The sequence below is a fragment of the Crocodylus siamensis genome, chromosome 12, assembly GCF_052110815.1.
Source record: "Crocodylus siamensis isolate JL-2025a chromosome 12, ASM5211081v1, whole genome shotgun sequence".
NCBI classification, from domain to species: Eukaryota; Metazoa; Chordata; order Crocodylia; family Crocodylidae; genus Crocodylus; species Crocodylus siamensis.
Window position 1 is genome coordinate 25,613,953 of NC_143406.1, and position 25,888 is coordinate 25,639,840.

The 25,888-nt window shown below is 48.2% G+C and overlaps 1 protein-coding gene across 2 annotated transcripts; it reads right to left on the reverse strand.

Annotated features, from left to right (window-relative positions):
- Window positions 1-793: 793 nt before the first annotated feature.
- On the reverse strand, window positions 794-23,263 carry CCNF (cyclin F). 2 transcript variants are annotated; one of them, XM_090024151.1, is made up of 17 exons: window positions 23,063-23,263; window positions 18,084-18,238; window positions 17,519-17,625; window positions 16,585-16,652; window positions 14,277-14,470; window positions 13,651-13,704; window positions 12,091-12,195; window positions 10,389-10,466; window positions 8,796-8,947; window positions 7,243-7,407; window positions 6,287-6,410; window positions 5,619-5,799; window positions 5,056-5,143; window positions 4,381-4,480; window positions 3,798-3,928; window positions 3,298-3,467; window positions 794-2,621 (listed from the first exon to the last, which is right to left on the reverse strand). In XM_090024151.1, the coding sequence occupies exons 1-17, from the start codon at window positions 23,073-23,075 to the stop codon at window positions 2,179-2,181; spliced, it is 2,328 nt and encodes a 775-aa protein (XP_089880277.1). In that variant the 5' UTR covers window positions 23,076-23,263; the 3' UTR covers window positions 794-2,178. The 2 variants fall into 2 exon arrangements, with proteins under 2 accessions (XP_089880277.1, XP_089880276.1); XM_090024150.1 differs by having other exon boundaries at window positions 795-2,627; window positions 23,063-23,261.
- Between the last annotated feature and the right edge of the window lie 2,625 nt (window positions 23,264-25,888).

A 25,888-nucleotide genomic window follows, 5' to 3' on the forward strand; every position in this document is an offset into this window, starting at 1 on the left:
TCACACAATTCTTTGATCTGAGCAGTAAGATTTATTGTCCTGATGGTAAACTGTGTGATTTCAGCAGTATGGGGCCCTCTTCTGTGTTAGCCCTGAAGAGGAGTTAATAATCTTCTGTCTCCCTCTGCTTGCCAAAGACATTCTCCCATGGTTGGGCTCCAGCTGTCAGTTGGTAGAGGCAGGGAGTAACTGGGATGTTGCACCTTGTTTTCTCCCCAAGATTTACTCAGTGACGTTAGGGAAATGGTCAGGCTAGTTGCATGAGCTCTAGAACTGTTGGCTGACTAGCTCCGTGCTGTTGGGTTGGTTGTCTCCAGCTCAGTTCTTACCTTTTGCATAAAGATGAGTCCTACCTCCTCTGCTTTAACAGCTCTAAGCTACACCTGGTGCCGGCTATAACAGCCACTCACTTAAAAAAAAAAAAAAGAGGGCAGCTTACTTGAAGCTGGGATCCCCCTTCAGGGGCTGCTCAATCACTAGAAAGCCACTTTCACAGTATCTCCACTATACATCCTGGAGAAGCAGTACAACAATTAAATCTAGCTCTACTGAAAAGGATAATATCATCTTGATTACTACAGACAGTTACGAGTAGTATTAATACTAAGGATGCGACTCATTAGCTTACTCACAGCCTTATCTAGAGCTTAGTCTCAGCCACTCAGTTCTTGTGACAACTGGTTCAAGTGTTTCAAGGCATATAAGCATTAAATCTACCCCCAGCATAACCACCAATTAATATCAACTCATTAAATTAAGCATTGTGCTTGTGTAAAGAAAACAAGGAGTCTAATATTTAAAAAATTATTTTATCAAAAAGTCACTACATTGTAGATAACTGTCATTGTCTCTGCCACAGTAACTTCTAAAATAAAGGAGGGGGAACCTGAAGTGCAGTTCCAGTGTTAGTTCATATAGTGACATAGCTCCCAGAAATCTTGTACCTTGGTACCTTAACACTCGCACCCTGTTCAAAAGGCAACCCATTCTGTAACAAACCATCCATAGGATGAAGCAGTTTTATCCACAGCCTTGGGCTTGTTGCAACATGGTGATTTATAGGTTCTCCAGCCTGCATTAAGCATGAGATTTTGAGCTCAGCTATGGGAATTACATGCATTCTCCTTGGCTGGCTGGAGTGCAGTGGGGAGACATCTAAGCCAGGGCTTTATCCAGAAGTGATAGTTACACTTACTGCAGTGCCATCTCTGTTCTAGTGTTCAAAATGATATGTACTCAACTTGGACATGTTGGAAACAGCCAGGAAGACAATATCCAATAGACAGGAAGTGAGGTTGACCTACTGGAGGAGAAGGCAGTTTAACCACAGAACAAAGCTAGTCTGCAGCAGTTCTAAAGGAAGGCACAAGGCAGTGAAGTGTTAAGGCACAGAAGGGAGGCTCTTCAACAGAGAGAACATATGGCAGCTAGAGAGAGTACTGGATTTGCCTTATCTACACCTCTAACGGGAGGTGAGAGAGACTACATCCAGGTGGGATTGGGTTCAATGCCTGATGGGTAGAAGGGAGGTTTAAAAGTTCAGGTCTGATACAGAGTAAACCTCTATTTACCTGTACCCTGAGGACTTGGTCCTCCATTTGCTTTCCTTGTATCCATAAAAATGATCAGTAGTGAACTGTGTGCACACATAATGGGGGACACCACTTGAGTGAGCAAGCAATTGGCAGAGTGAAACCACAGAAATGGCCTGAGCTTTTCAGCTGGAACTTGAGCATAGTGTTACATGTATCCCATAACAAAGGGACAAAACTTGCTTCCCTTTTGGAGTCAGCTACCCAAAGAGTGAAGTTATGGAGGACACAAGTATTCACCTACCAGCAGAGGCTAGAAGTAAAAGGTGACAAGACAGCAAAGGATGGTATAGAGGGGCTCTTTACTTAACATGTGCTCAAGACTAGAATGGAAAGAGGGGTTTTAATTTGCATAGGATCAAAGTAGAAGGGCCGTTTTAAAAAGCAGCTGCCTAGAAATGAGGTGGCCCAGGAATGGGCCACAGAAGCAGGAACTGGGCTTGAGGGCCCTGATGGGCATAGGCTAGCTGGGAGAGGAGGGGCTGGCTTATACAGGCATCAATAATTACTTACTACCTTCCCCTGCAAGAATACACAGAAATACTGTTTCCAGGAACCCTTTTAGGTAAAAGTAAACAGCATGAAATCAGAGGCTCAAGAAGCCCAAGTTCATCTTTTCTTCACTGTGTTCAACCACATTTCTCCGCTTGACTTGCCTTCTGTCACACTGGCCCTTGCAAGGTTTGGAGTGGACAGACTGTAAACATGATTTCAAGTAGTAAGACAGGTATGGCCCTTTGTTCATGGAACTGCCCAGGGACAGCACTGAGGTAGTTTTGAGAGATGCTCCAAAATTACTGTCTGCAGAGGAAGTAGGACTAGCGCTGTTGACAGAGGAATAGCCTGAACTGGCCTCTAGCATAGGTTCTCTTGGGGTCAGGGGTGAGAGCCACTGTTGGTCAGCCTCCCTCCCCAGAACATCCTGTCGGGACTGCACTGTGGGTAGGATATCTTCATCGCTGGAATCCTCACAGCAGTGCTTTGCAGGATCCATGTAGACCACAGTTACATCCAAGACTCCACTGGGAGCTGTTACTGACAAAAGATCAAAAGGAACAGGTTAGTTTCTAGTTGGATATACTGGAGTACAGTGTAGCCAAGAAAGACAGAGCCTCAGCACAGGCTGGAGAATCCTGAGTGCTTGAGTTTGAATCCTGGATGGATTAAGACAGAACTGAAAGCTCAGAATGTTCCCTTGTGCAAGAGGGACTCCACTGCTGGCGTGCAGGACAGGCTATATACAAAGCACTGAGTTATACAGCACTGACAGAAACACAGATACTGCAGTACTCACTAAGCTGCCACATGACTGGTGCCACAGAATTCTTAGCAGTTTCCAGAATTCTAGCAGGGGATGGTCAGGAGCAGATCACAGCAGCAGTGAAGTCTATTAACAGACAGCCAGGAATACTGCCCTTGTTAGTTCTTCAAGTCCAACAGAACATGCTTAGAACAGGCTGCAGTTCATCTTCCTGAACTGCAGGCCAGTGAACAAAAACTTTTGAGACTTGTAACCAAATATTTTCCAGCAGCACGAAAGAATGAGGGAGTCCTGGAGATGCATAACATTTCAGTAATGCTAAGATTGTTGTGTAAAGGTACTCTCTCCAGAGTACAATAAAAAGGAGGCCTTTCAATGTTGTCCTTTGAAAGAGGACTTGCTTTTTCAGCAATCAAGGAAATAATAGGAAGATGCACAACTCACCATCTCCTTCTCTCTCGCCTTCACTTTCCTGATCTCCTTCATACCCAGAGCAGGAATCTAAGCTCCAGTCCAGAAAGTTGTCCAGAAGACTCTCCTCTTGGGTGGACAGTTCAGCTGTGGGTGTAGTTACAAAACTTCCCCGGTCTTCCTGAATGCTGTCTTCCCTTCTCCTGCAGCATGGAAGCCAGAAGGTAGTTAGCCTGAGATCTTATGAATGAAAGGAAGGAAAAGACCAGGCCAATCTCTGCTCACTTAGCTATAAAAACTCCTCCAGAGAATGCTACAAAACTGACAACTTGCATTTGCTTGGATCTCTAAAGAATGGAAGGTCTGAATAGAAGAAAGGAGGAAACGCCACACTGATGTGTGTGCACAGTCTTAGGGAAGCCAGGTACCCCTTGGCTTACGCCCAGGAGAGATCTCCGTTCTGAATTATACTAGGTCCCATGGGTATGCACAAAAACAGGAGCACACGCACATGGAATTATCATCTTACCAACCTTTTAGTTCTCTTTCCAGAAGGAGAGCTAAGGAAAGTTTGAATTTCTACTGCACTCATGTGCAAGGGACTGGGCTCTGGGTCTTCCTGCTTCACTCCTAACAGCAGACAGAGCTGGCTATAACTCATCACCTAAAAAGCAAAAGAGCCTAGTGAGACAACTACAGCAGTGCACTCCAAGCATCAGGGCATTTGATTGCTCAATCTGGAACTGCTCCTTGGCATTTACAGCCCCACTGTGCAATGTATATTTCCGAGGGGAAGCAGCACTAACATCACACATTACTTGTGCACCTCTCCACTATTACTATTCCTTTAGTGCAGTGGTCCTCAATCTATTTGCTTGAGCGGGCCACACTTGCAGTTCTCAGTGTGTTATACGGACTGCACGCACACAACTTACTTCCGGTGTATCCATTTAACAGGATGTCACATGGCCTGCAGCAGTGTGCAGATTGGGTTGCATGCAGCCTGCAGGTTAAGAACCATTGCTTTAGTGAGTCCTGTATATACTGCCATGTAGATTTCTCTGCTGAGGACGTGAGTCATCACAGAATAGAGAAGAGAAAAGGCTACTGACACACCTTCTCCTTGCCAATTTCTTCATAACGCTCATCTTCAAATCGTTGTTTTACAGCAGTCAACGACACCTGCCTATAATCCTTTGGGACATCATCATGGAAACTAAGAAAAATCACAACACATGTCACTATATTGTACAGGACTAGTTAGTAGAATTCCTTTGTTTCATAGCTCTGGAGGATCTCTCTCAACAGCTCTGGTCCAACAGAAATAGCAACAGGTCAGCAGAGCAGGATGGATAGCTCAGCTTTGAGGCAGCTCCAGGACAAAACTCCTCCCTTTATCATATTTATAACGGGGTAGGATCTGCTTATGATACTTTCCATGATGGGCTCCCTTCACTGCTGACAAACGCATCCCAGCTTTATGAAACAAGGGAGTTTTGACAGGCTGGGGCTGCTAGCCATGAGAAGTACATCTCCTGTAACCAAGGGCACTACTATTTGAATGAATGAAGCAGTCATCATTTAGCTACATTGTCAATAACACCCTCAACCTTTCCCATAGTGCAAGGAGCAAAGGGTATCCTTGCCAGAGCCATCTCCCCAGTTCTAAGACAACAATTATCAATATTTTGTTCAGATTTATGCAGCATGTCTGTAACACATGGATTCAAAATACTTCTACCCATCCGAGCACCACTGAAAACTACTCAGAAAAAGCTATGAAGGTTTTACCATTTTTGATAGAGGCTCAGCATGCAGGGTATAAGGTCTTCTAGGGAAAATCCAGTGCATTCAGACAGCTGGCTGGTCCATGGATGTGCTGGAGAAGAGATTATCAACACCAGTTCAGAAACATTTTGAATAAGCAGCTCTTAACATCAGGTGGTTTTACACAAGATCATTATTAGTAGTAGTAGCAGTGGTATTCAGATTGTGTGTCTGAGTTCAGATACAGCTGATGGGCTCCTAGTTCTGGCAGCCACAGCTCCCTTCAGAAGTCCCTTGCTGCATAACCCAGTGTACCTTTAACAGCAAAAATAAGTCCTCAATCTTTTCATAGCCCATGGCAATGCAAGCCTTGTGCCAACTTGAGCCCACCAATGCTAGTATGGGGAAGTGAGCTGAGCCCATCACATCATTCTAAAGCGTTTCACCTTTGAGATGATCAAGGCAGTCTGGCACAATGAATTAAGTATACACTTGGCTTTTGTGCCAAATGATGCCTATCAGAGAGGACAGGACAGGTTTCCCTGCAAGTCCATTTATTACATGATTAGCAGCAGACTGTTCCTTACCTTGCCTGTGCAATATCTTAGCTAGCAATAATGCTGCAGCAGCCAGATGGGCAGGGGAATATGCACAAAGACTTGTGTTTAATAGTGAGAGTTCGCAGATAAAGCCATACAGGTGAAGAGTTCTTCTCTCCAGCGAGATTATGTTCAACAGCACTTCTTTGTAGTCCACAATAGTAGGAATCTAACACAAGGGTGAACACAGAGCTTGGCAAAACTTCAGAACAGTCAAGCATGAGACACAATGACATTCTGAATGGAAGTGGTCCCAAGCAGCAGTCCCTTTTTATTTCATAACATGGCTCCTTACCAACCCAGGTTATTGAGATACTTTGCCCATGGTAAGCAGAACAATTAATCTTTAAACTTAGTCCCAAGTGGGCTAAAACTTAACCTCCTCAAGAATAGCAGTAAGCACCTGCAAGCACAGGGTTACCAAGGACATGAGTCCCGCAGCTGGCTCAGAGCTTCTTATTTGAATTCAGTACCCAGTCACCTGTATCTCAGAAGCAAACCATCCTGGTTCAGAGCATCAGAAGCAACAAAATCTAATTCAAAGAGAGATTGGGAAAAGGATCTACACTACCTCATCACTGAGCACAGCAACTACTCACTACTTAGCAAGTGAGAGTTGAAGAAAGGAACATGCCACTCATTTCCCAAAAACTCACCCTTATCTTGCCTTCTAGGGCAGAAATGATCTCCCCCATCATTCGAACCAGATCTTCATATTTGTATGTGTTGTCTGTTAGCCACACAGCTTCTCGTATTGTCAAGATCTCTTTGCTGATGAAGCTGCAGTATACACAAATAATTAGGGGAAGTCACACTTTGAGCTTTTCTTGCACATTGGATGCTCATGGGTATCCTAGGAAGGTACTTCCCCAATAGGAAAGAGGAAGGTAGTACAATTTAGAAAAGGCACCAATAAATGGTGTCTCAGGCCAAGAAGCAGAAAGGTAAAACATTAATGGGGCATTTACATCACCTTTAACATGGAGCTGCATCATTGTCAGACAGCCAGCTAGAAAACCTTGACCATGAAGTTGTTTCACAGGTTAAGTGCTTCTTGAAAATTACTGACAGAGCACTGAGGGGTATTCCATATGCCTGAAATTCAGCCATGTTTGGGAACCTCTTTTTAAGCACTGGTGCTGAGGCCACAGCGGAATTAAAGTCACTGACAATGCACTGGTTCAGATTAAAAATACTTCCCTTCCACACACATTGCATGAATACAGATACAAACTTGTTCTTCTGGGCATCACATGGCCTGATCTGAATAACAATAAGTCTGAAGTGCTTCCTAGTAGGAATACCAATGCTACTAGTCTGTGTGTAAAACCTTAGTGCTTAATATAAAAGGAGCTACTGATGCTGCATCATAATGGGCTTTTCTTATTTAAATAACCATTCAGGGAGCAGCAGCATTTTGCATCTCATCTGCAAATATTAAGAAAGTTTATTTTAGAGAGCAGCACTCCAAGAGACAGCCTATGTAGAGATAAGGACCAGACTATTTCTCATTCTGTTCTTTATTAGCATAGTACAGAAAACTGAAAAGAGCTGCATAAGCAGGCCTATATCAGCACTTGGACACTTCCAAGTCAGCAGTTGGAACTCTCACCGTGTACAAATGACCATGCAGGCAATACCCAAGAGCTGCAGTCGGGCACGAGGTACAGGTCTCAGCTTTAAGTACCGATCCACACATCCCACTGTCATATGAAGGCAGAGACTTGAAAAATCCTTCATTGTGGCCACTTCTACCAGCCAGTCAATTAAGATGTACCTAAGGAAGGAGATAAGTCACATGATCTGTTGGGCAAGAAACCATCCAGACCTCGACCACCTGACAACTGTAACACTAGAGCCTGCTCAAACACTTTACCCACTTTTTATGTAGGGGTGCACTGATAAAAGATTTTTGGGCTGATACCAATGGCCGATTATTGACCAGCCATATCAGCTGATACTGATTCAATTGCTGATATACAGCCCAGCAGCTTGAAAAGCAGTGTCCCACTGGTAAGTCTGTTGGGAGGGGGAAGGAATGTGCGAAGGGAAGGGGAGGATGTGTGTGTATGTGTGTGGCGGGGGGGGTGTAGATTGAGATCTCCACAATGAGAGAAGGAGTGGGACGGGGCCAGGCGGCTCATCCAGGGGGTGGGGTTCCTGCCACTGCACACATCCCTGGGGGAGGCATGGAGGGCACAAGCCCCCTGGATCTGTGCACAGGGCAAGAGTGGGCTGCCCACTGCAGGCAGGGGACCGGTGGCTATACCAGCCTTTTCCTGCCAGGGCAGCTCACCCTCACCCCACACAAAAATCAGGCAAGCACATGCCCCCCCATGCCTCTCCTGGGTGTGTGCGCAGCAGCATGAGCTGCCCTCCCGGATGAGGTACCTGCAGCTCTGTCCTGTACCCGCCCCACCCTGGCTGTTCAGCACCTGCCCCCATCCCTGTCCCAGTCCCAGCTCCACTTCCTCACCGTGGGGCCCTTGATTTGCACCCGCCATGCCCCTTCCCCACCCCCACCCTTCCCCTCCCCGCAGTGCTGCTCTCCAAGCTGCTGTGGCGCATTCCTAGCCACATGCATGCTGCAGCTGTGTTCATGCATGCAACATTTATTGGCGACATTATTGGCCACATCAACCAAAAAAAGGACGATTGCCAATAATGTCAATTTTCCTTTTATCGGTGCTGATACAGTATGGACCAATGTATCGGTGCACCTCTACTTTTATGTACTCAAAAATTACTAGCTTAACACTGTATATAGCAAAGACAGATTTTAGAAGGATTTCTATATTGTACCTACAGAACTAGAAAGGCATCTTATTATCTTTATAAAGGAGACCAACTCTGGGCTCATTGTCCTTGGTGGAAGGTTTTTAGATTGCCAGAATTTGTTATTCTGCATCTTTTAAAAAACACACACACACACACACACACACACACACACACACTTTGTATCGCTTTACTCTGGTTCTACACCACACTGACATTTGCAAAATTACAAATGTTTTTGCTTGCAAAGCTACATTCAGTTAGCAAAGAGCTTAATGATCTGGCAAAATACACTTCATTCCAGGTACCTCTATACTGTAATAAGCTCTTCCAGTAATTTCAGCTGCTTTATTAGTTTGTTAGAGCCCTAGCTACTAAACCAGTCTTTACCTCATTGTCTCATTCATTCCCTTTTGCACAGTGAAGATAGTTTGCTTGCTGATGGGAAGGGAGGTTTGGAAGAGCTGAGACACCACCTCATTGGAGGCTTTTGCTTCTAATCCTAGCTGGTTTCCATTCCCACAAGCTTTGGCTAAAGCTTTCTGCAACACACATGACAGGAGAGGTAAGAAAAACAAAACAAAAACAAAACAAAAAGTTATTTATTTAGCACTTAGTGAGAAAAAACGCAAGTTGTTAATTAAAAGCATACTGGATAGCCCGAGTTAATAAATAGATTTCCCATTAATAAATACATGGAAACCTAGCATAAGGGACCCTGCAAAGGACTTTGACAACAACAGGTGGCTTGAAGAACTGGCCTACTTAAGTAGAAACAATGTATCCAGTACTTTGGAACAGGCTCTTGACACTGAAGGTAGGTCCTGTCCAGATTTCACTGTCAGAAGACATTTTACCTAGGGGTGCACTGATAAAAGATTTTCTCTTCACCAATACTGATAGATAGCCAGACAGCTTGGAGAGCAGCTTCTTGCCAGTAATTCGGGGTGGGGATGGGGGAAGGAGTTGTGGGAGTGCAGATCAAGCCCCCCATGAGGAAAAAGGGAGGAGGAGTGGGGCAGGGGCAGGGGCTGCCCAGCCAGGACAGTGAATAGGATGCCAGGGCTAGAAGTTGAAGAGTTGTGGGGGAGGGCAGGGAAGGAAGGGTGGGGGCAATTCCCTACTGCTGCGTGCACCCTAGGGGAGGCATGGGGGGTGGGGCATGTGCCCCCACCCAGATTTGTGTGCAGGGCAAGGGCAAGCTGCCTGCTGCGGGCTCGGGGCCAGAGGCCTCTTTCTGGCATGGGGGCTGGGCCAGGGCTGAGCTTGGAGCAGATGGTGGTGGGCCAGGCTCAACTGTAAGGGACAAGCAGTAGCAGCACTGGGAAGGATGGCTATAGCTCCCTAGCCCCTATTGCTCAGGGCATGTAACTTTGCTGCCTTTCCCTGGGGAGCCCCATGTGGGGAACTCGCGGAGAATACCCCGAGGAGGGGAAGCGCTAGGGAGGTTTGGGGGGCCACAACCACCCCAAAATTCCCATAGCTAGCCTTCCCAGCTAAGCCCAGCCTGCCCCCACGAGCCCGCAGCAGGCACCCCTCCCTCACTACATTCACAAATCCAGGGAGGTACATGCCCCACATGCCTCCCCGGGGGTGTGAATAGCAAGAGGGCTGCCTCCCTCCCCATGCTCCCTAGTCAAGCCACCCACAGCTCTGTCACACTCCTGGCCCCAGGGTCCCATTCACCACATTGGCTGGGAAATGCCTGCCACTATGCCACTTCCTCCCTCACCGTGGAGGCTTCTATCTGCCACCCTGACACTCCTTCCCCCCACAGATTTATTGGCAGGGTGCTACTCTTTAAGCTGCCCACCCACTTGCAGCTGTGTACATGCATGTGGCATTTATCAGTGACATTGGCCAAAAAAAGGTGATTGCCAATAATGTTAATTTTCCTGTTATTGGTGCTGATCCAATATGCAACTGATATATTGGTGGACCTCTAGTTTTATCACAACATACATAATCCAAGAAGGGATTTACCTGTGCTTCCCAGCAACCCTTTGCTGCATAGTCCCTTAATTTCCTGAGACTCTGGAGGTATCTGCCAGGATCTGACATCTACAGAGAAGCACAAAAACAGCATTAAGAAAATTTTGCTCCTTTGTGAAGGGAGAGAACGACACTGTTTGTATTACTAAGAGCCGAAGGAACCATCACTTGTCCTACATCTCCAGCCCTCTATGGACGAAGTCTGACAAAGCATCTAGCCTGTTTCTCTCATGGACAAATCTTGTTTTAAAGGCTCTGAATTAGGACTAAAAAAAGTTGAGAGTTTAGTGTCCATCAAGGGCAAAGACTTGAAGTGGCCTTGTCCCAGTCCCTTAGGCCCTAGGTTTATTTCCAAATGTCCTCATCTTTCACCATTCACCCATCTTGTTTAAAGTGTAAGCTCACGGCAGGGGTGGACAAAATACAGCCCAACAACTTGTGGCATCCCTTGGCCCTAACAGGTGGTGCTGTAGCACCCCCATCCCTTGCAAGTCCACAGCTCGCCCAGGGATGCCCATGTGACAGTGGCAGCCCCCATCTCCACCAGCTCGGCATGAGGCATGGAGTGATGTGGGGGCAGCGCTGGGAGCCCCACTGAGGATGCCATGTCTGGGGCCAGTCTCCAAGGAGACCGGCCAGAAGCCACATGTGAAGGGCACATGGCCAGGTAGGAAGACCTGCACCCAGCTCCAGCCCCAGCGCCCTCACTGGAGTTTCTGCTGCTGCCCCCATGCTGCTCCATTCTGCTACCCCTCATATGGAGCCAGCAGAGCTGGGGGCTGTCACCACCACACAGGCATCCACCACACAAGCTGCAGGCTGGCACAGGATGGGGTGCCCCAGTGCTTCCTGCCTCCCCTGACCCAGTCCTGGCCGCTGCTTCTAAGTGCATGGTGGGGTGTGGAGTTGCTGCCAGGTCCACCCTCCTCCCTCCCCTGCCTGTGGGCTGCATGCCACAGGCTGGGGGAATGGACGGGCAAGAGGAGGGAGGCTTAGTTCCTCCCATCCGGCAGGCTTGGTAGTCACACATGGCCATTCCGTGCCCCTGCCTGCTCTCCTTGAAGAGGAAGAAGTTCCACAAGGCTTGCAGCCCTCCTCTCCCCCTCATGGTTGCTGCAGCTCCCCAGTAAGGCCCCGCAGCAGCTTCAAGCTCTTCCCCAGCCCCATGCTGTCACCACCCCCAGATCCTGGCTCTGGCCACAGCTCTGGGGAGCCACACAGGCAAGCTGCACGAGTGGGTGGGGAGCTGCATCTGGGGCTGGGATTGTGGGGCGACAGTGCAGGGCTGGGGGCAGAGCTGAGATCCCCCTGCCTATAGAATCTGTGCCTGTCACAGGGGTGTGCAGGCAGCAGATCACAGTTCTGACCAAGCCCTGGCCCTGCATTGTCACCACTCCATGCCTCTGCCCTGTGATCCCAGTCCTGCCCAGTCTCGCTCCTGAACACCGCTACCTGGGGCCTCATCCCACATAGGGAGTTTTGGCAAGTTGTTACACACGGGGGGCAAGAAAGGTGCTGACCCAGCTCACCAAAAGAGGCCATGTGACCCTCAGGCCCAAATAATTGCCCATCCCTGTCTTAAAGGAAGGAACTGTCTTACTCTGTATTTAGCACCTAACAGCCCCAGTCCTGGTTAGAGCATGTGGTACTCTTGCAATACAAATTAATATTATTTTAGGAAGCATTTACTCACAGCAGCCTTTCTGTTACTTTCCCAGAGGAGGTAGGAGCTGTTTAGACAACCCTGCTTTGAAGATTCTTCAAACATTTCAAGGGCTTCCTCTCTTTTTTCTTCATCCTAAGGACACAGGATAACATGTCATTTATTCTGCATACACAGCCAAGTGTGGCAGAATTTCCAAAGATTAAAAACTACAGCACAGAATCTGTTGACTGATTACTACAGATTTTCAGGGCTGTTTCCAGCGCTACTGCAGGCACTACCATTAGGAGACTCAGGCTGGGGGGTTGCTTTGCACCCTTCCTCTGGGAGTTCAAACAATTGAGAACTAAGTGGGCAGCATGCCCTTTGCTTTGGTACCAGTGATGACAGCTCTCAAAAGGAGCATCCACTGAGTGTGAGCACTATGGGTCTAGTACTTAAAACTAGGGGTGCACCGATAGAGATTTTGGGGGCTGATACTGATAGCTGATATTTAAGGAAGCTGATATGGAGCCGATAGAGCTGCCCATCAGCTGATAAGTCCCTTGTGGCTGGAAGGGGAGGGAAGAGAGAAGGGGTGGGGCGGCAGATCAGCACCCCTCCACATTGAGGGAAGGGGCAGGGGCAGGCACTGCCCAGCTGGGGCGAGGGCGGGGGGATGACACATGCAAGATAGAGTGCGGTTTGAGGGGGTGGGAAGGGGTAGTCCCCACCGCTACTTGAACCCCAGGAGGGCGGGGGACATGTGCCCCTGGACCTGTGCAGTGTGGGGCAGGCTGCAGCTGCGGGATGCAACCAGAGATAGTGCTGTGCAGCTCTTCTCCCAGGGGCTAGGCTTGGAGCAGGCTCTGGAAGCAGGCTGCAGCCACCCCAAATTTCACTGCAGCTCTGCTCTCAGCCCTGTGCTGCTGCCCACCGCAACCCCAGCTTCTCCCAGTACTTGGGTGGCAGCAGTGCAAGCAGTGGGGTGCAAGCAGCGGCAAGAGCCACCCCTGCCACCATGAGCTGCGCATCCATCCCACAACTCCCTTGCCCAAGCTGGGCAGCGCCTGCCCCTGCCCCTGCCCCTGCCTCACTGCAGGGGCATTGATCTTCCCCCCGCAATGCTCCTTCCCTCTCCCCTCCCCTTCCAACTTACCAGCTGGAGGTAGCTCTCCATGCTGCTGGCTCTGCTCCGTGCTCTGCTGTGGCTGCACATAGCACGGGCATTTATCAGCCAGATTATTGGCCCCATATCCGATATAGGGAATTTTCTTCATATTGGTACCGGTCTGTTATCAGACCAATGTATCGGTGCACTTCTACTTAAAACTACTTAATTTTTTTCCAACTGACAACATCTAGAGTTGACAGCATCCCTTAAACAGACGGTAAGAAAAGGTATTTAAATTCCTCAGCCTTAAAAAAAAAAAAAAAAACCAAAAAACAACACCACACCTTGGAAGAAGTAAGTAACAATTGGACTGATCATGCATAAAGGTAACAACACAATACACCAAGCATTTTAAAGAGACATAGAAGAAGTCTGCATTATAAAACTGTACTTTCAGAATTACTAAGTCTTGTCAGCAGGAAACAAATATTACTTACCTCAAAGAGACTTAAAACCTTAGCTAAGCAATGAAGAATAGATCCTTTCTGAGCCTAAAGAGAGATAGGGTTTAAGTAGCCATGTATTATTAAAAAGAACAAAACAGAACAACTTTTTTCAGACTACTCCAGGCTAGAACTTGCATTTTGCTGTTGGTCTTTTGACAACTGATCATTCCTTCCCTCAATATTTTGTTACTTCAGGAGATGGAACTGAATCTGGCCAGAGGCATAACAAGAGAGCAATGTGCCAGGGCAGCTGGGTCACTCTGAGGCAGTGGCAACTTCCAGCTGCCACTGTGGTACTGCCAATACAACTGTAAGGGTGTGCAGCAACTGCTGTTCTTCCACCCCCTGCCCGACTCCTAAGGCCATGTCCAGTGCTGCTGCCCAGGTTGCCTTGCTTTAATCATGGTACTGAATCTGGCCAAGCCATCCTTTGGCATCCATCTGACAGTGCGCCTCCAACATGCTGCACGCAGTATAATTCTATCTACAACTCTGTTTAGAGCCATTTAACAAGTGAAGGCATAAAAGCTACTTGGAGAAATTGAAGATCCTGGCAAAGAAGTGGCTGCCCATGCTAAGCTGTTTGAAAACCACCAACAGAAAAAAGTACCACTTACTTTCTGAAACTGGCACTCTGCTTTAAGACTCTCATAGACCACAGCTTTGCAGCAGCTCCCACTCACAGACCACGGTGGGCGAATAAAAAGCCAGATAAATGGGGCTGCACACACATTCATACGTTCTGCCAAACTGAAGAAATGAGATGCCTTTAACCCATTCACTTCTGCACGACCCTCATCAGAGATGGACACTGGAACAAGGGAAAGACCATAAAAATTTAAAAAGGAAAGAGTTTAAAAATCACCACAGGATAATTTTTAGAGACACTAACAGAATGTGGCAGGACAAAGACTGAAAGGTACCTCTACATTAAGACTGTGCAAAGCTTCTGTAGCCGATTCAATTTGGAGAAGATTCAGCCCAATTCGGGGCTTGAATCTTCAAATCCAAATCAAATTGGGAGACCAAATCAAATTGGGATACGAAGTAAAAGCTCTGAATCGATTTGAAGCATCCAAATCGATTTGGAATAGCTTCTGAAAAGATTCAGCCACTTTGGAGATTCAGCCATAGACTAAACAGGCAGGTGATGGCTGCTTCCAGCTGGTAAGTCTGTTGGGACTTGGGGGAGGGTGGACGAAGGGGTGTGGGGAAAGGAGGGATTGGGGCTGGGAAAAGTTGCCCAGCTGGTGTGGAGTGGTGCATTACTCAGGGAGTGGGATGTGGGTGCAGCAGCGCTGGGAGTAGGGGCTCTTCCCTGCTGCCACTTGCCCAGCTGGGGCAGGGAGGGTGGCTCGCAGGATGCAGGTGCAGTTTGCTCCAGGTGGAAGGGGGCAAGCAGCAGCAGGGCATAGCCCCCACTTCCATCGCTGCTGTGCCTGTATCCTGCGTCTCCCGTGCCAGCTGGCAAGCAGCAGCAGGGCAGAGCCCCCTCTCCCAACACTGATGTAGGTGCAGCAGTGCTGGGAGCAGGGGCTCCACCCTTCTGCAGCCCAAAGTGAGCCATGCCTCTATTGTGCCCCACCCGCTGGCTTGGCAGGCAGCAACAGGGCAGAGCCGCCGCAGCTCCCCACACTGGGGCAAAGACAGGCACACCTGGAAGAGCTGTGGGAAAAGCCTCCATGGCTGCCCTGCCCAGCCCTATCCCCCGCCCAGCCCAATCACCCAGCACTTAAAAAAAGCCCCGCACTCACCAGTTCTGGCAGTGGCAATCAGGGGCCTCTGAAAGCTCATGGCAGAGCCACCCTGAACAGCGTGAAGCAGCTGGGAGAATTGCCACTACGGCAGCCAGTGAGTGTGGGGCTTTTTTTTCTTTTAAAGTGCTGGGACTAGGCTGGGGCCGGGCAAGGGATAGTGCCAGGCAGGGCAGCCATGGGGACTTTTCCTGTGGCTCCCCACCACCCTGGGGTAGAGGGGGAGGCAGGCACAGAACTTGTAGCCGCCTGACTGTGCCTGCCTTTCCCTGGCCGATCCGAATCACCAAATCTGTCCAAATCTTCTGAAGCTCATTCAGCCGAATCAATTCAGGACAGTGATCCAAATCTTCAGATTGAATCACTGTCCTCCGAATCAGCCAAATCCAAATCCAAATGGAATACTTCCCTATTCGTACAGGCTTATTCTACATGATTCAGGCTGGAACTTTTGACAGTCAAAAACCCCCAAAATTTAATAAATAAATAAATAAAATCACTGGCAGCAACACAAAACCTTGTCATACAGTCAGCCGACAGCAATGCAGAATCCTAGCTTAGTGTGATATGATAAATACTGATACTTGAAAAATTAACACCAATCCCCTTTGGCACGTGAGCACAAATGCTAGCTGTCAGGCACCTCCCTTTAAAAAAAAAAAAAAAAATTCATTTTCTAACACTTCATCTGCATTTTAAAGCATGCTTTGTAGATACCCCAAACAACCAAGTTTGATCAGAGACTGACAAAATCCAGCCCTTCAGGAGCTGTTAATTGTGTGATCGTCGCTTCTACACCTCAGCTAAGAAGAAAGTCCATTAATTTTTTTCACAGGTTTTCTGTACATAGTGCTATTTCAGCCCCTCGTAGGTCAGTGATTTGTAAAATGCTTACATGCTTTTTCTGTTATATCATTCAATGGCATAATGGTAGATGGGACCAGGCCACATACTTGAGAGCAAGGGGAAAATAGTTTTAATTATCTTTACCAGTCTTGTAATTTGGATGTAAAAATCTTTATTGTTTCAATTTAGGGGTGTCCCTCTTCAGGTGACCCATAAAAAAAAAAAAAAAAAAGAAAATCAAAACTTGTTGATCAGACTGCGAATGTCTGATTTCCATTTTAAAACACCCCCTCTGCCATTTCAAAGCATAAATGCTCATACTTACAGCCTTCATTGTAGAGGTATGCTATTCCCAGCTTCACAGCAGCTTCAAAGTTACCCTTTTCAGCAGCCCTGAGGAAGAATATATAAAAAGACCTCAAATTTAAGCTGTGTCTCCAAATCAGATGTTTGAATCACTTGAGAATTCCAGGGAAGCAACAAACTTTGCTTTCTAGTTATCTTTTAAAAAAATGGAAAAATTAAACACTTGTACTTCTGAAGTAGATAAGACATCTCCAGGAGCACTACAGAATAAATCATCATATCCTTCCTTTCCTGTCCCCACAAAAGCCAGAGACACTTTTTTCAGGTAAAGCATCCTCTAGAAGTCTCTCATCTTCATAAAGAACTAACTCTAAATACTAAAGAGCTCTCTCAGAGTGCCGACAATAATCAGAAGGAAGACAAGTAGCATATTACATTAGCATCCACCTCCATTCCTTCAAAAGGGACATTAAATCTTTTCAGAGATATCTTTACTCATTCAGACTTCAACCCCTTTGTTTGCAACTCTTACTGTTTTTTTAAAATGCTGCTACATATGTAAAAAGAGTTAAGTTGTACAACTTTTAAGGACTTTTAAAACCAATTATGCTTTCTTCTGGTCTGTCATTCTGGTTTGTACATTATACTGAAAAAAAAAGTAGAGAAGAAAAGCAGCTGTGATTAGTTTATCAGAGGATCTCAAAGCACTTTCTAGAAGTAAATTCTACTTATGCTACCAATACAACTGTAGCCCCTGCTTCAGCTAACATAACCGTCCCAACTTGTAGCACAGGCAAAGAAATCAACAGTACTCCTAATCACACGAAGCAGAGAGATTTTCAAAGGCCAAAAGGACAATTAGGTACCCAAACTTTCAGCAAAAGTCAGCAGGAGTTGGATACCTATTTACCTTCCCCTTATGCAGCAAACGTGCCTGGATTCCTGTCATTTACCTGTCAAACATTCTCAGATTGTTTGGAGAAGGCCATACTTCTTGAAAACTTGCACATGCCCAAACACTAGCGTGATTATCTACAAGGTATTTAAGATGTGAATGCACCTGGAGATAAAACAGAAGCAAATGATTACAAAATAGTTCTTGAGATCTACTATTACAATCCTGTTAGCCTAACATACCACTGGTAGATTTTTATACATCTATTCATTGCTTTATCTACAGTAAGTTAGACTAGACAAAGATGCAAGTTTGGAAGGCAAGATATTCTTAGCTGAACCAAACTGTTCAGTCAGGATCAGTTAGCAAAACAGGCCCCTACAAACACCCAAACTCTCCTGCTAATCTTGATCTTGAAGGACTTACCAATCAAATTGCTATTACAAGAGCATAGATCTCAAAAAAAACAAAAGGAATACATACAGGGTGGCAGTACAGCTGGTAGATTTGCTATGACATGAGAATCCAGCTGTCCCCCAGTCCTGGGTCCTAATGGCAGGACATCACAAGGACAATGGTAAGCCACATCATGTTACAGGGGTGAAATGGATTAACAGACTCACAGCTCGGATTGAGAGGATGTCCTCAGCAGGAAGACCTTTCAGAATGTGAAACAGGACATCTTCAGGGAGACTCAATAAGGTCAGGACTCGTGGCCGTTTTCTTATCCTTCGCTTGGAAGGAAAGGGAAAGCACCTGGAACATCTACAGTGGATTACTGGAAAAAACACAGATACAAAATTTAGTAAAGAGCAATGCCAAGTAGCAATTTCAAGACAAAGACAGCTGCAAAGATTACTCACCCACATATCAACATGTAAATTACTGGTATTACTGAGCCTCTTCTATAGCAACGCAAGTGATAGAGTTTCTTCAGTGAAAACGAATGTTAAAAATTCTAGTCCATGTTACGGACTCACTAATTCCACTATAACAGGTGACTTTCTACCACCTTACTTGGATCAATCGGAACACTCCCTCTACTGTGAGAAATTCCTTCACAAATTATTTCCACTCATATGATACATAACATGTTAAGGTATCTGCAGTCACGTCAAAAGTTTGTAATAAGTTCCTAACCTAACTATCCCTTTTTTGCATTGGGTCATTGCTCTTGATCAAATCCCTTCCTTCATGTAGCCATACCTCATGCTTACCCTGCATCTGTTAGCTACAAGACAAAACTACCTAGCAGCAAGAATGAATTAAAAGCAGGGGGATCACTAGAGGCCTGGGACAACAACTTAATGATAATCCCAAACCCAGCACTATCTTCAGCCTCCATCTTGGGGAGTTTTTGAAGCAATCCACTAGAAAGGAAAAGGATCTGTTCCAATCTCAATGGTGCGCGAGTGGTGGCTTGGTGAGAGGGGTCATTTATCCCAGTGAAAAGCAATATTGACTGCCTTGCTTGTAGCTCAGATCTTTGCCAAGCAGCTGCAAAGTGCCCGTTTCACTATTGGTTACTGCTACTTTTCAGTGATCAAAGACTAGGCAGATTCTCTCTGAGCTACTAGGTAACAGGGCTGTGCGAAATTTCACCCAACATTTCGTTTCAAAGTTGTTTCGATGCGTTTCAAGCTTGAAACAGCAAAATCCAAATGAATCTAAAGCCTTCAAAACAGCTTTGAAACTAAACAAGAGAACTCAAAAGGTTTTGAAAAGTTTTGAAACATTTCAAGTTTCAAAGCCAGGCTTACGGGCTTCAGCACCAGTCCCAGCTGGCAGCATCTACCTCCTGTCATCTGGCAGGCAGATCGGGCGGGGCTCGCCCACACCCCCGGGAGTGCTGTGGGGGGCTGTGCTGGAGTCCTCTCGGGGGTGCAGGCCATTGATCTATCTGCCAGATGACAGACTGGCACTGGCCACAGCCTGCACCCAGCGTTGGGAAGATCAGTGCTGCACCTGGCTCCTGTCAGCTGGCAGACAGATCGGGGGTTACGTAACCCCAGGAGGACTCCAGCACAGCCCCCGCAACCCTCCCAGGGGTGCTGGGAGGCCCCCGATCTGCCTACCGGCTGACAGGAGCTGGGCGCTGCTGCCTGAGGCCAGCAGGGCTGGGGCAGATCGGCTCATGCGGGGACCCACTGCCCCAATTCCAGGGCAGGGGAGGGGTCCCTGCACAAGCTAATCTGCCCCAGGCCCCGCACTCACCTGGAGTTGGCTTCAGTATGGGGTCAGGGCTGATCAGCTTGTGTGGGGATCTGCTGTCCTGATCCTAAGGCAGGGGAGGGTCCCCTGCACCAGCTGATCTGCACCCGCCCCCACACTGAAGCCAGCTCCAAGCAGGTGCAGATCAGCTGGTGCAGGGGACCCTCCCCTGCCCTGGGATCAGTGTGGCAGGTCCCTGCATGAGCTGATCTGTCCTGGCCCTGCTGGCCCCAGGTGGCAGCACCTGGCTCCTGTCAGCTGGCAGGCAGATCGGGAGCCTGCTGGCACCCCTGAGAGGGATGTGGGGACCATCCTGGAGTCCTCCCAGGGGGTATGTGCCCCCATCTGCCTGCCAGCTGACAGGAGCCAGCTGCTGCCACCTGGGGCCAGTGGTAGCACTGATCTTTTCAATGCTGGGTGCGGGCTGTGCCCAGTGCCAGTCTGTCATCTAGCAGGCAGATCGGGGGCCCACACTCCTTGGAGGACTCCGGCACAGCCCCTGCAGCCCTCCCAAGGGTGTGGGCAAGCCCTCGATCTGCCTGCCAGATGAGGAGCCAGGTGCTGCTGCTTGGAAGCAGCAGCAGCAGTGATCTTCCCAGTGCTGGTCTCAGGCAGCAGCATCCATCTTCTCTCATCTGGCAGGCAGATCAGGGGTCAAACCTTGGGAGGACTCCAGCACAGCCCTGGCAGCCCTCTCAGGGGTGCAGGCGATCCTCCCCATCTGCCTGCCTACTGCTGCATTTCATGTTTCCCCATAACCTATGGGTGAAACAGCAAAACAGTGTTGATGAAACGAAACAGAACAGTGCTTTTGAAACAAAACACTGTTCCGTCGAATTGTTGAAATGGAAGTCGAATCGGAATGGTGCTGTTTTACATAGCCCTACTAGGTAGAGCTGTAAGCAGCAGCCCAAGGGAAGGAACTGCCTGTTGGCACCAGAGACAAACAGTTCAGCACTGGGTCAGCATCTAGAAAGGGGCCTTTTTTTCACCTGGCTTGAAGTGCTGAAACCACACACTTCAAAAATAGAGTTTAAATTCTGCAAAGGGGGGCATCAGCCTCCTCACCAAGCAGTTTTTCTTCTTGCCAACATCAAGTGTAGCTTTAAAGCTCAGCTTATGGAGCATTTATACACGGACCTTTGTCTGCTCCAACATGCCAGAAATCCAGTGGGTCCAAGAAGACTCAATTAATCAAGTCTGCGGAGCACAATCTGATGCACCCAGCATTACATCGTACACATTTGTATAAAGGGTGAAATGCACATCAGTGCTAAGAAAATGGCAGTGGGGGCACTTTTGAACTAAAACACCTTTGATGCATTTTAGTTCAAAAGTGCACTGCTGCCATTTTCTCAGTGCTGATGCGCTTTTCGTCATTTATACAAATGCATGCAATGCAGCACCAGATGCTTTTAAAAAGCACCTGACACTCTTGTTCCATGCATGTGTACAAATGCCTATAGATCTTATCCAATGAGATTCTGAATTTATTCAGAAAGTCTGATCAGTTGGGTTTTCCCCAGACTTTTCAGGAAGATTTAAGGAACAACCCCCTTGCAAGGATTTCATCATTTATTTGTAGGGCTACAGGGATTGATTTAGCCAACGATGCAAACAGAATGAAGAAACCCATTACTGTATAGGGCACTGGCTACCAACTTCTCTGAAAAAATTCTCCACCCCCATTTTTCACACTTTCAAAGAGCTGAATGTTTGGGCAGGGGTTGGGGTTTTTTTATTTTGTACGACTAGGAGAGATTTTCTGTAGATTGCCTTCCTGATCTGCTCTGTTTTCCATTCTCACTGTCACATTGTAACAGACTGGCATACAGAGACCCCTACAACCAACTGCTTCTCTCTGGTTCCCATCATGGAAAACACTGGGCGGCATAACTTAGGAGGGGGCAGTGGCATAACTTAGGAGGGGGCAGAACCAAGACAGCTGGAGGGAAAAAAGTCTGATTGGCTGCTTTTGAGCTTCTAGCTCCCTAGGACCAGTGACACTGAAGCAGGTTCAGAAATGTCCCACTGATTGGGAAATACCCAGCTGGAGGAACTATATTGCCCACTACAAGTTATAGGTATTTCTGCAAAGTAAAGCGGCCGCATCCTATGCACCAGAATAGAACATCTTTTTATACCAAAAATGAATGCATCCCACTAATCTTTTGGGATCAATGGCCACTTTCTCAGTGGTAGCCCCTTGCTATGTCAGTTACCTTTGAATAAAGACTATATCAATATGATAATGGGCAATTCTGACTTTGCCACTATCCGGCAGGTGTTCCCCTTCTCTTCTAGAATGAGATCTACTGTAAAGTAAAAAGGCAATGCAATCTAGACTGATGCGTCAATGATGCCTATAGTCAGATCTGAAGCTTGACTCATCAGCTCAGAGAACTGAAGCTGACAACACAGCTCCCCCCAGCCAAGAACATTTAAGAGGAAGACTACCAAAAATTGCCACATAGCTATAAACAAGCACCGTGTGCAGACTGTATCACCAATACATTCCAATATATTCCAAGCAAGTCCTGATTAAGTAGCCAAATGTACTATAAATTCCTTCAGTTACTAAAGGCAATATGTTGTAGAAAGAGATCTAGCACTGCCTACATAGCCTGCAGCAAGAAACAAAATACATTAAATTCAGAAGTTTTTAAATATTCCTATCCCATTTATGCAGGAAGAACAATTAAAAACTAATAATTTGTTAAAGTAACCTGGCTTCAGCAAAATATCCTTAGAAAACAAACACAAAAATATAAGATGTAGGTGTAAATGATCGACCTGTATGTATAATATAGTTATTACATAATCATTAATTAGATGCTCTTCCACAGGTGACTAATAAGTCATTTACTTTGGAAGAGACTGTGTCTGCTCTACACCAGAGGAGCTGGAAACACTTTTGCAAGGCAGGGGCTGGCCGCGTCTCCCTTTGGAGGGAAGAGAGTTGACGGCACAAGACAGGAGGTTGCTGCCCCCCACCAATGAACGGAAGAGGAGCAGCCCAGCGCGGGCATCGCGGCCCGGCAGCCGCTCCCCGACCGCAGGCTCTCACCACCGGTGCTGGCCGGTCATGGCGGCCTCAAAGCTCGGACTTCGCTTTGGCATTTTAGGGGAGAGCCCCGCTCCTACCCCGCATCGACCCGCTTCTGCCCTCCAGTCCCAGCGCTGCGCCCCCGGCGGAGGTGCCCCCTGGGGGACCGGGACCGGCCCCGGCAGTCTGCGGATTTTTAAATCCACCCGCCCAAAGCAGCGCCGTTCGCAAGCTCCAGCAAACCAGGGCCGGGCCGGGACTCCCCGCAGCCGCCCCTGTCCGGACCGGAGGCAGCGTCTAGGGCAGAGGCGCCCGCCCAGGCCCCTCGCAGCGCCCCGCTCTCACCGTCCGCTCTCATGCCTGCCCCGCGCCGAGCGCCCCACGAGCCGAGCGGGCAGCAGCCGGTGCGGAGTGAGCGGGCGACCGGCGCCGAGGGCGGAGACCGGGAAGGGGCGGGACCACACCGGGCCGCGCCCCCAGTCCCGGGCCGCGCCCCTCGAGCCCAGCTCGGGTCGGGCAGAGAGCTAGGCAAGCTCCGCCCAGGCCCGGGCCCGGTCCTTCCTCCGCCGCCGGAACCCCGCCCCCTCCGCTCACAGCGCAGTCCAGGCCACGCCCACCCACCGCGCGCACTTTTTTTCAAACCCAGCAGCCGTCCTGATTGGCGGCGAGACTGGCGGGGCAGGCGGAGCGGCCTCGGCTCCGCCCCCTCCCCGCTGTCATTGGGCGCTCAGGATGCGAATTCGAATTGGGGCGGTTGGCGGCGCGCGCCGCTCGCTGGCTTTGGGGAGGCGCGTGCGCAATGGCCCCGTCCTCCTCTGCGGTGTGGGAGCGGGATGAACGCGACCCGGCTAGGGTGTCTCGGGCCCTCAGTGCATTTCCTGTTCCGTCTGTGGAAGGGCTCGGGCGCCTCACGGGGGGACCCTGCACGCAGAGCTGGGTGTGGAGGCGCTCGGAGCTCGCAGGTCCCTGTCGCTTCGGCCGCTTCAAGCTGCAGAGGATCGCCGGTGCTCTCGCCCGAGAGTGGAAGGCCGCAGCCCTGCCGGTGCCCCACGCCCCCCCGGCTGGTGTCCCTCCGCCCTGACCTAGGCCCCCCGTGTGGGGCATGGTGGGGAGGGGGGTACATGCCCCGATTTGTGGACACGGGCAGGAGCCGCAGCCGCAGCCCAGCGCCTGGGACCCAGCATGGGAGGGTGGAGCAGGGCGACAAGGCTCGGGCTGCCACCACCACAGGACCCCCGCGCCTCCAGCAATGTTGGGCTCTGCCGCACCACCATGGCCCGGCTGCTATCACCATCACCACAACTACCCTCCTGCGCTGCCTGCTGCCCAACTCCTCCAGGGTAGGGCCGTGGCCTGTGGGGGGTGGCAACAGTGGCTGTGCCATGCAGCAGGGTAGAGGTGAGGGCAACACAGCCCCCTCCCCACCCATTACTCCTTATGCTGCTGGTGGCACGACGGTTATGGGGGTCCTGGTGGCAGCAGCAATGAGCCTCGCTGTCCCACTCTGCCCTCTTGCTTGCTACGCCGCAAGCCTGTGCTGGTCTGGCCACGCTCCAGCCCTGTGTCTGCTGCAGATGCCCAAATCTGGGGGGACATGTGCCCCCCAGCATGTTGCCTGTGTGTCACCCCACTTCTTCCCCTCCATCCCCCCCATAGACTTACCTGAGGGGAACTACAGGAGCTGCTTTCCGTGCTGTCTGGCCGCCACATGCATGTGTTGCTCCTTGCAGCCTGGCAGCTTGCAGGCTAGCAATTTTCCACACATTTCTCCTTTAAAGGAAGAAACCCATGATTTTCCACATTTTTATGAGATTGTTTAAGACCTTTCATATATTTTTGGGTCACAACCCATGGGTTGAAAAATGGTGCTTAGCAGGTACGCACAGCTGGAAAAGGGTTTAAGAGATGGTGCTGGGAACCAGTGACTTCAGTGCCAGGTGGCACCAGCCTTCGCCTCTAGTATTAGGGACTTGTGAATACAGCTTAGATGTCAACGGCATATGGGGAAAAGTTGCTTAAGATTTTAGGCTGGGAGGCAGAAGGGGAAAGACAATAGCTGAAGAAGTCCAGGGAAACAGAAAAGGAACCAAAGTCTATAACAGAAGAGTTAAAAAGTAATATCTTCAGGATTAGGGAAAGGAGGATGAAGCACGTGGGATGTTGGGAGAGGAAAGAAAAGGATGAATGAAACAGCCTTAGGAGGAAGTAACAGAGGTGCTCAGGAGAAGAAGGAGAGAGAGCGTGAAGATGCATCTTGAGGAAAATGGATAGGAGAGCAAGTCAGCTGCTGCAAAAGGGGCTGTATTTGTCATCCCTTGAAGATATTAGTGTGTTTTAGCAAGTTTGTGCACAAAGATGGCAACAGGAAGAAAAGCTCTTTGCAGGGTAAAGTAGTTCTCTGGAAACCATGATCTGAGAGAGACTTTTCTTGTCCTTAGGTATGTGGAAGAAATCAAACTTTGCATTGTGGTTGAATCAGAACTGACAGAGCCAGCTTTTCTTTATTTAAGGCTATACTATGATCACAGGGAGAATTCCATACAGCAAGGGGAATCGCCCACTTGTCTGTTTCAAAGGATTTTCTCAGACTCTCTAAGTTTACAAGCGTATTTATACTAAAGACAGAGAAAGAGATAAAAAATACACCTTGGAGAAACAAAACAATACTACATTACACAGAAATTTAGGAAGTTTACTTAAACAAACTATCTATGCACAGGGCAAGATATCAAGATAACCTAAGGATAACTCAAGGTATGCAGGATTCCTTATCTCAGAACATTTAACTGAATTAAGCAGTATCAGCACTTCTGGTCTTTGTCTGTTTTTCTAGTCAAGTATGCCAATTACTCCTACAGGTATTAGGACATAGCTCATACTGGTTGATATGTTCTTCTCGCTATTATGTTAAATGATAGTAGGGTTTTCCATATCCTTGTGTGTTTTTTTTACAGAATTGCTGCTGCTTTTATGTTTCTTATTTACTAGGTGGTCTAAGAAGACAGTAGGAGATAAATATTGTCTCTCCTTTACTATAATTATATGAGCTCATGAAAATCAGCTAGGGAAACTTGGAAAGTAATAATAAATGCATTTGCTTTGTACATTGTACACTTAATCTCAGATGTTCCAAAGGCTGACAAAAGAAATGTGTGCTTGATGTTTTTTGGT

Excerpts from the sequence above, each read along its gene's own strand:
- CCNF (XM_090024150.1), bottom strand. Across the intron at positions 17,626-18,083 it reads ACATCCTCTCAATCCGAGCT|GTGCATTCACATCTTAAATA; the intron begins GTGAGTCTGTTA and ends TTTTATCTCCAG. Across the intron at positions 3,468-3,797 it reads TCTGGAAAGAGAACTAAAAG|GAGAAGGGAAGACAGCATTC; the intron begins GTTGGTAAGATG and ends TCCATGCTGCAG.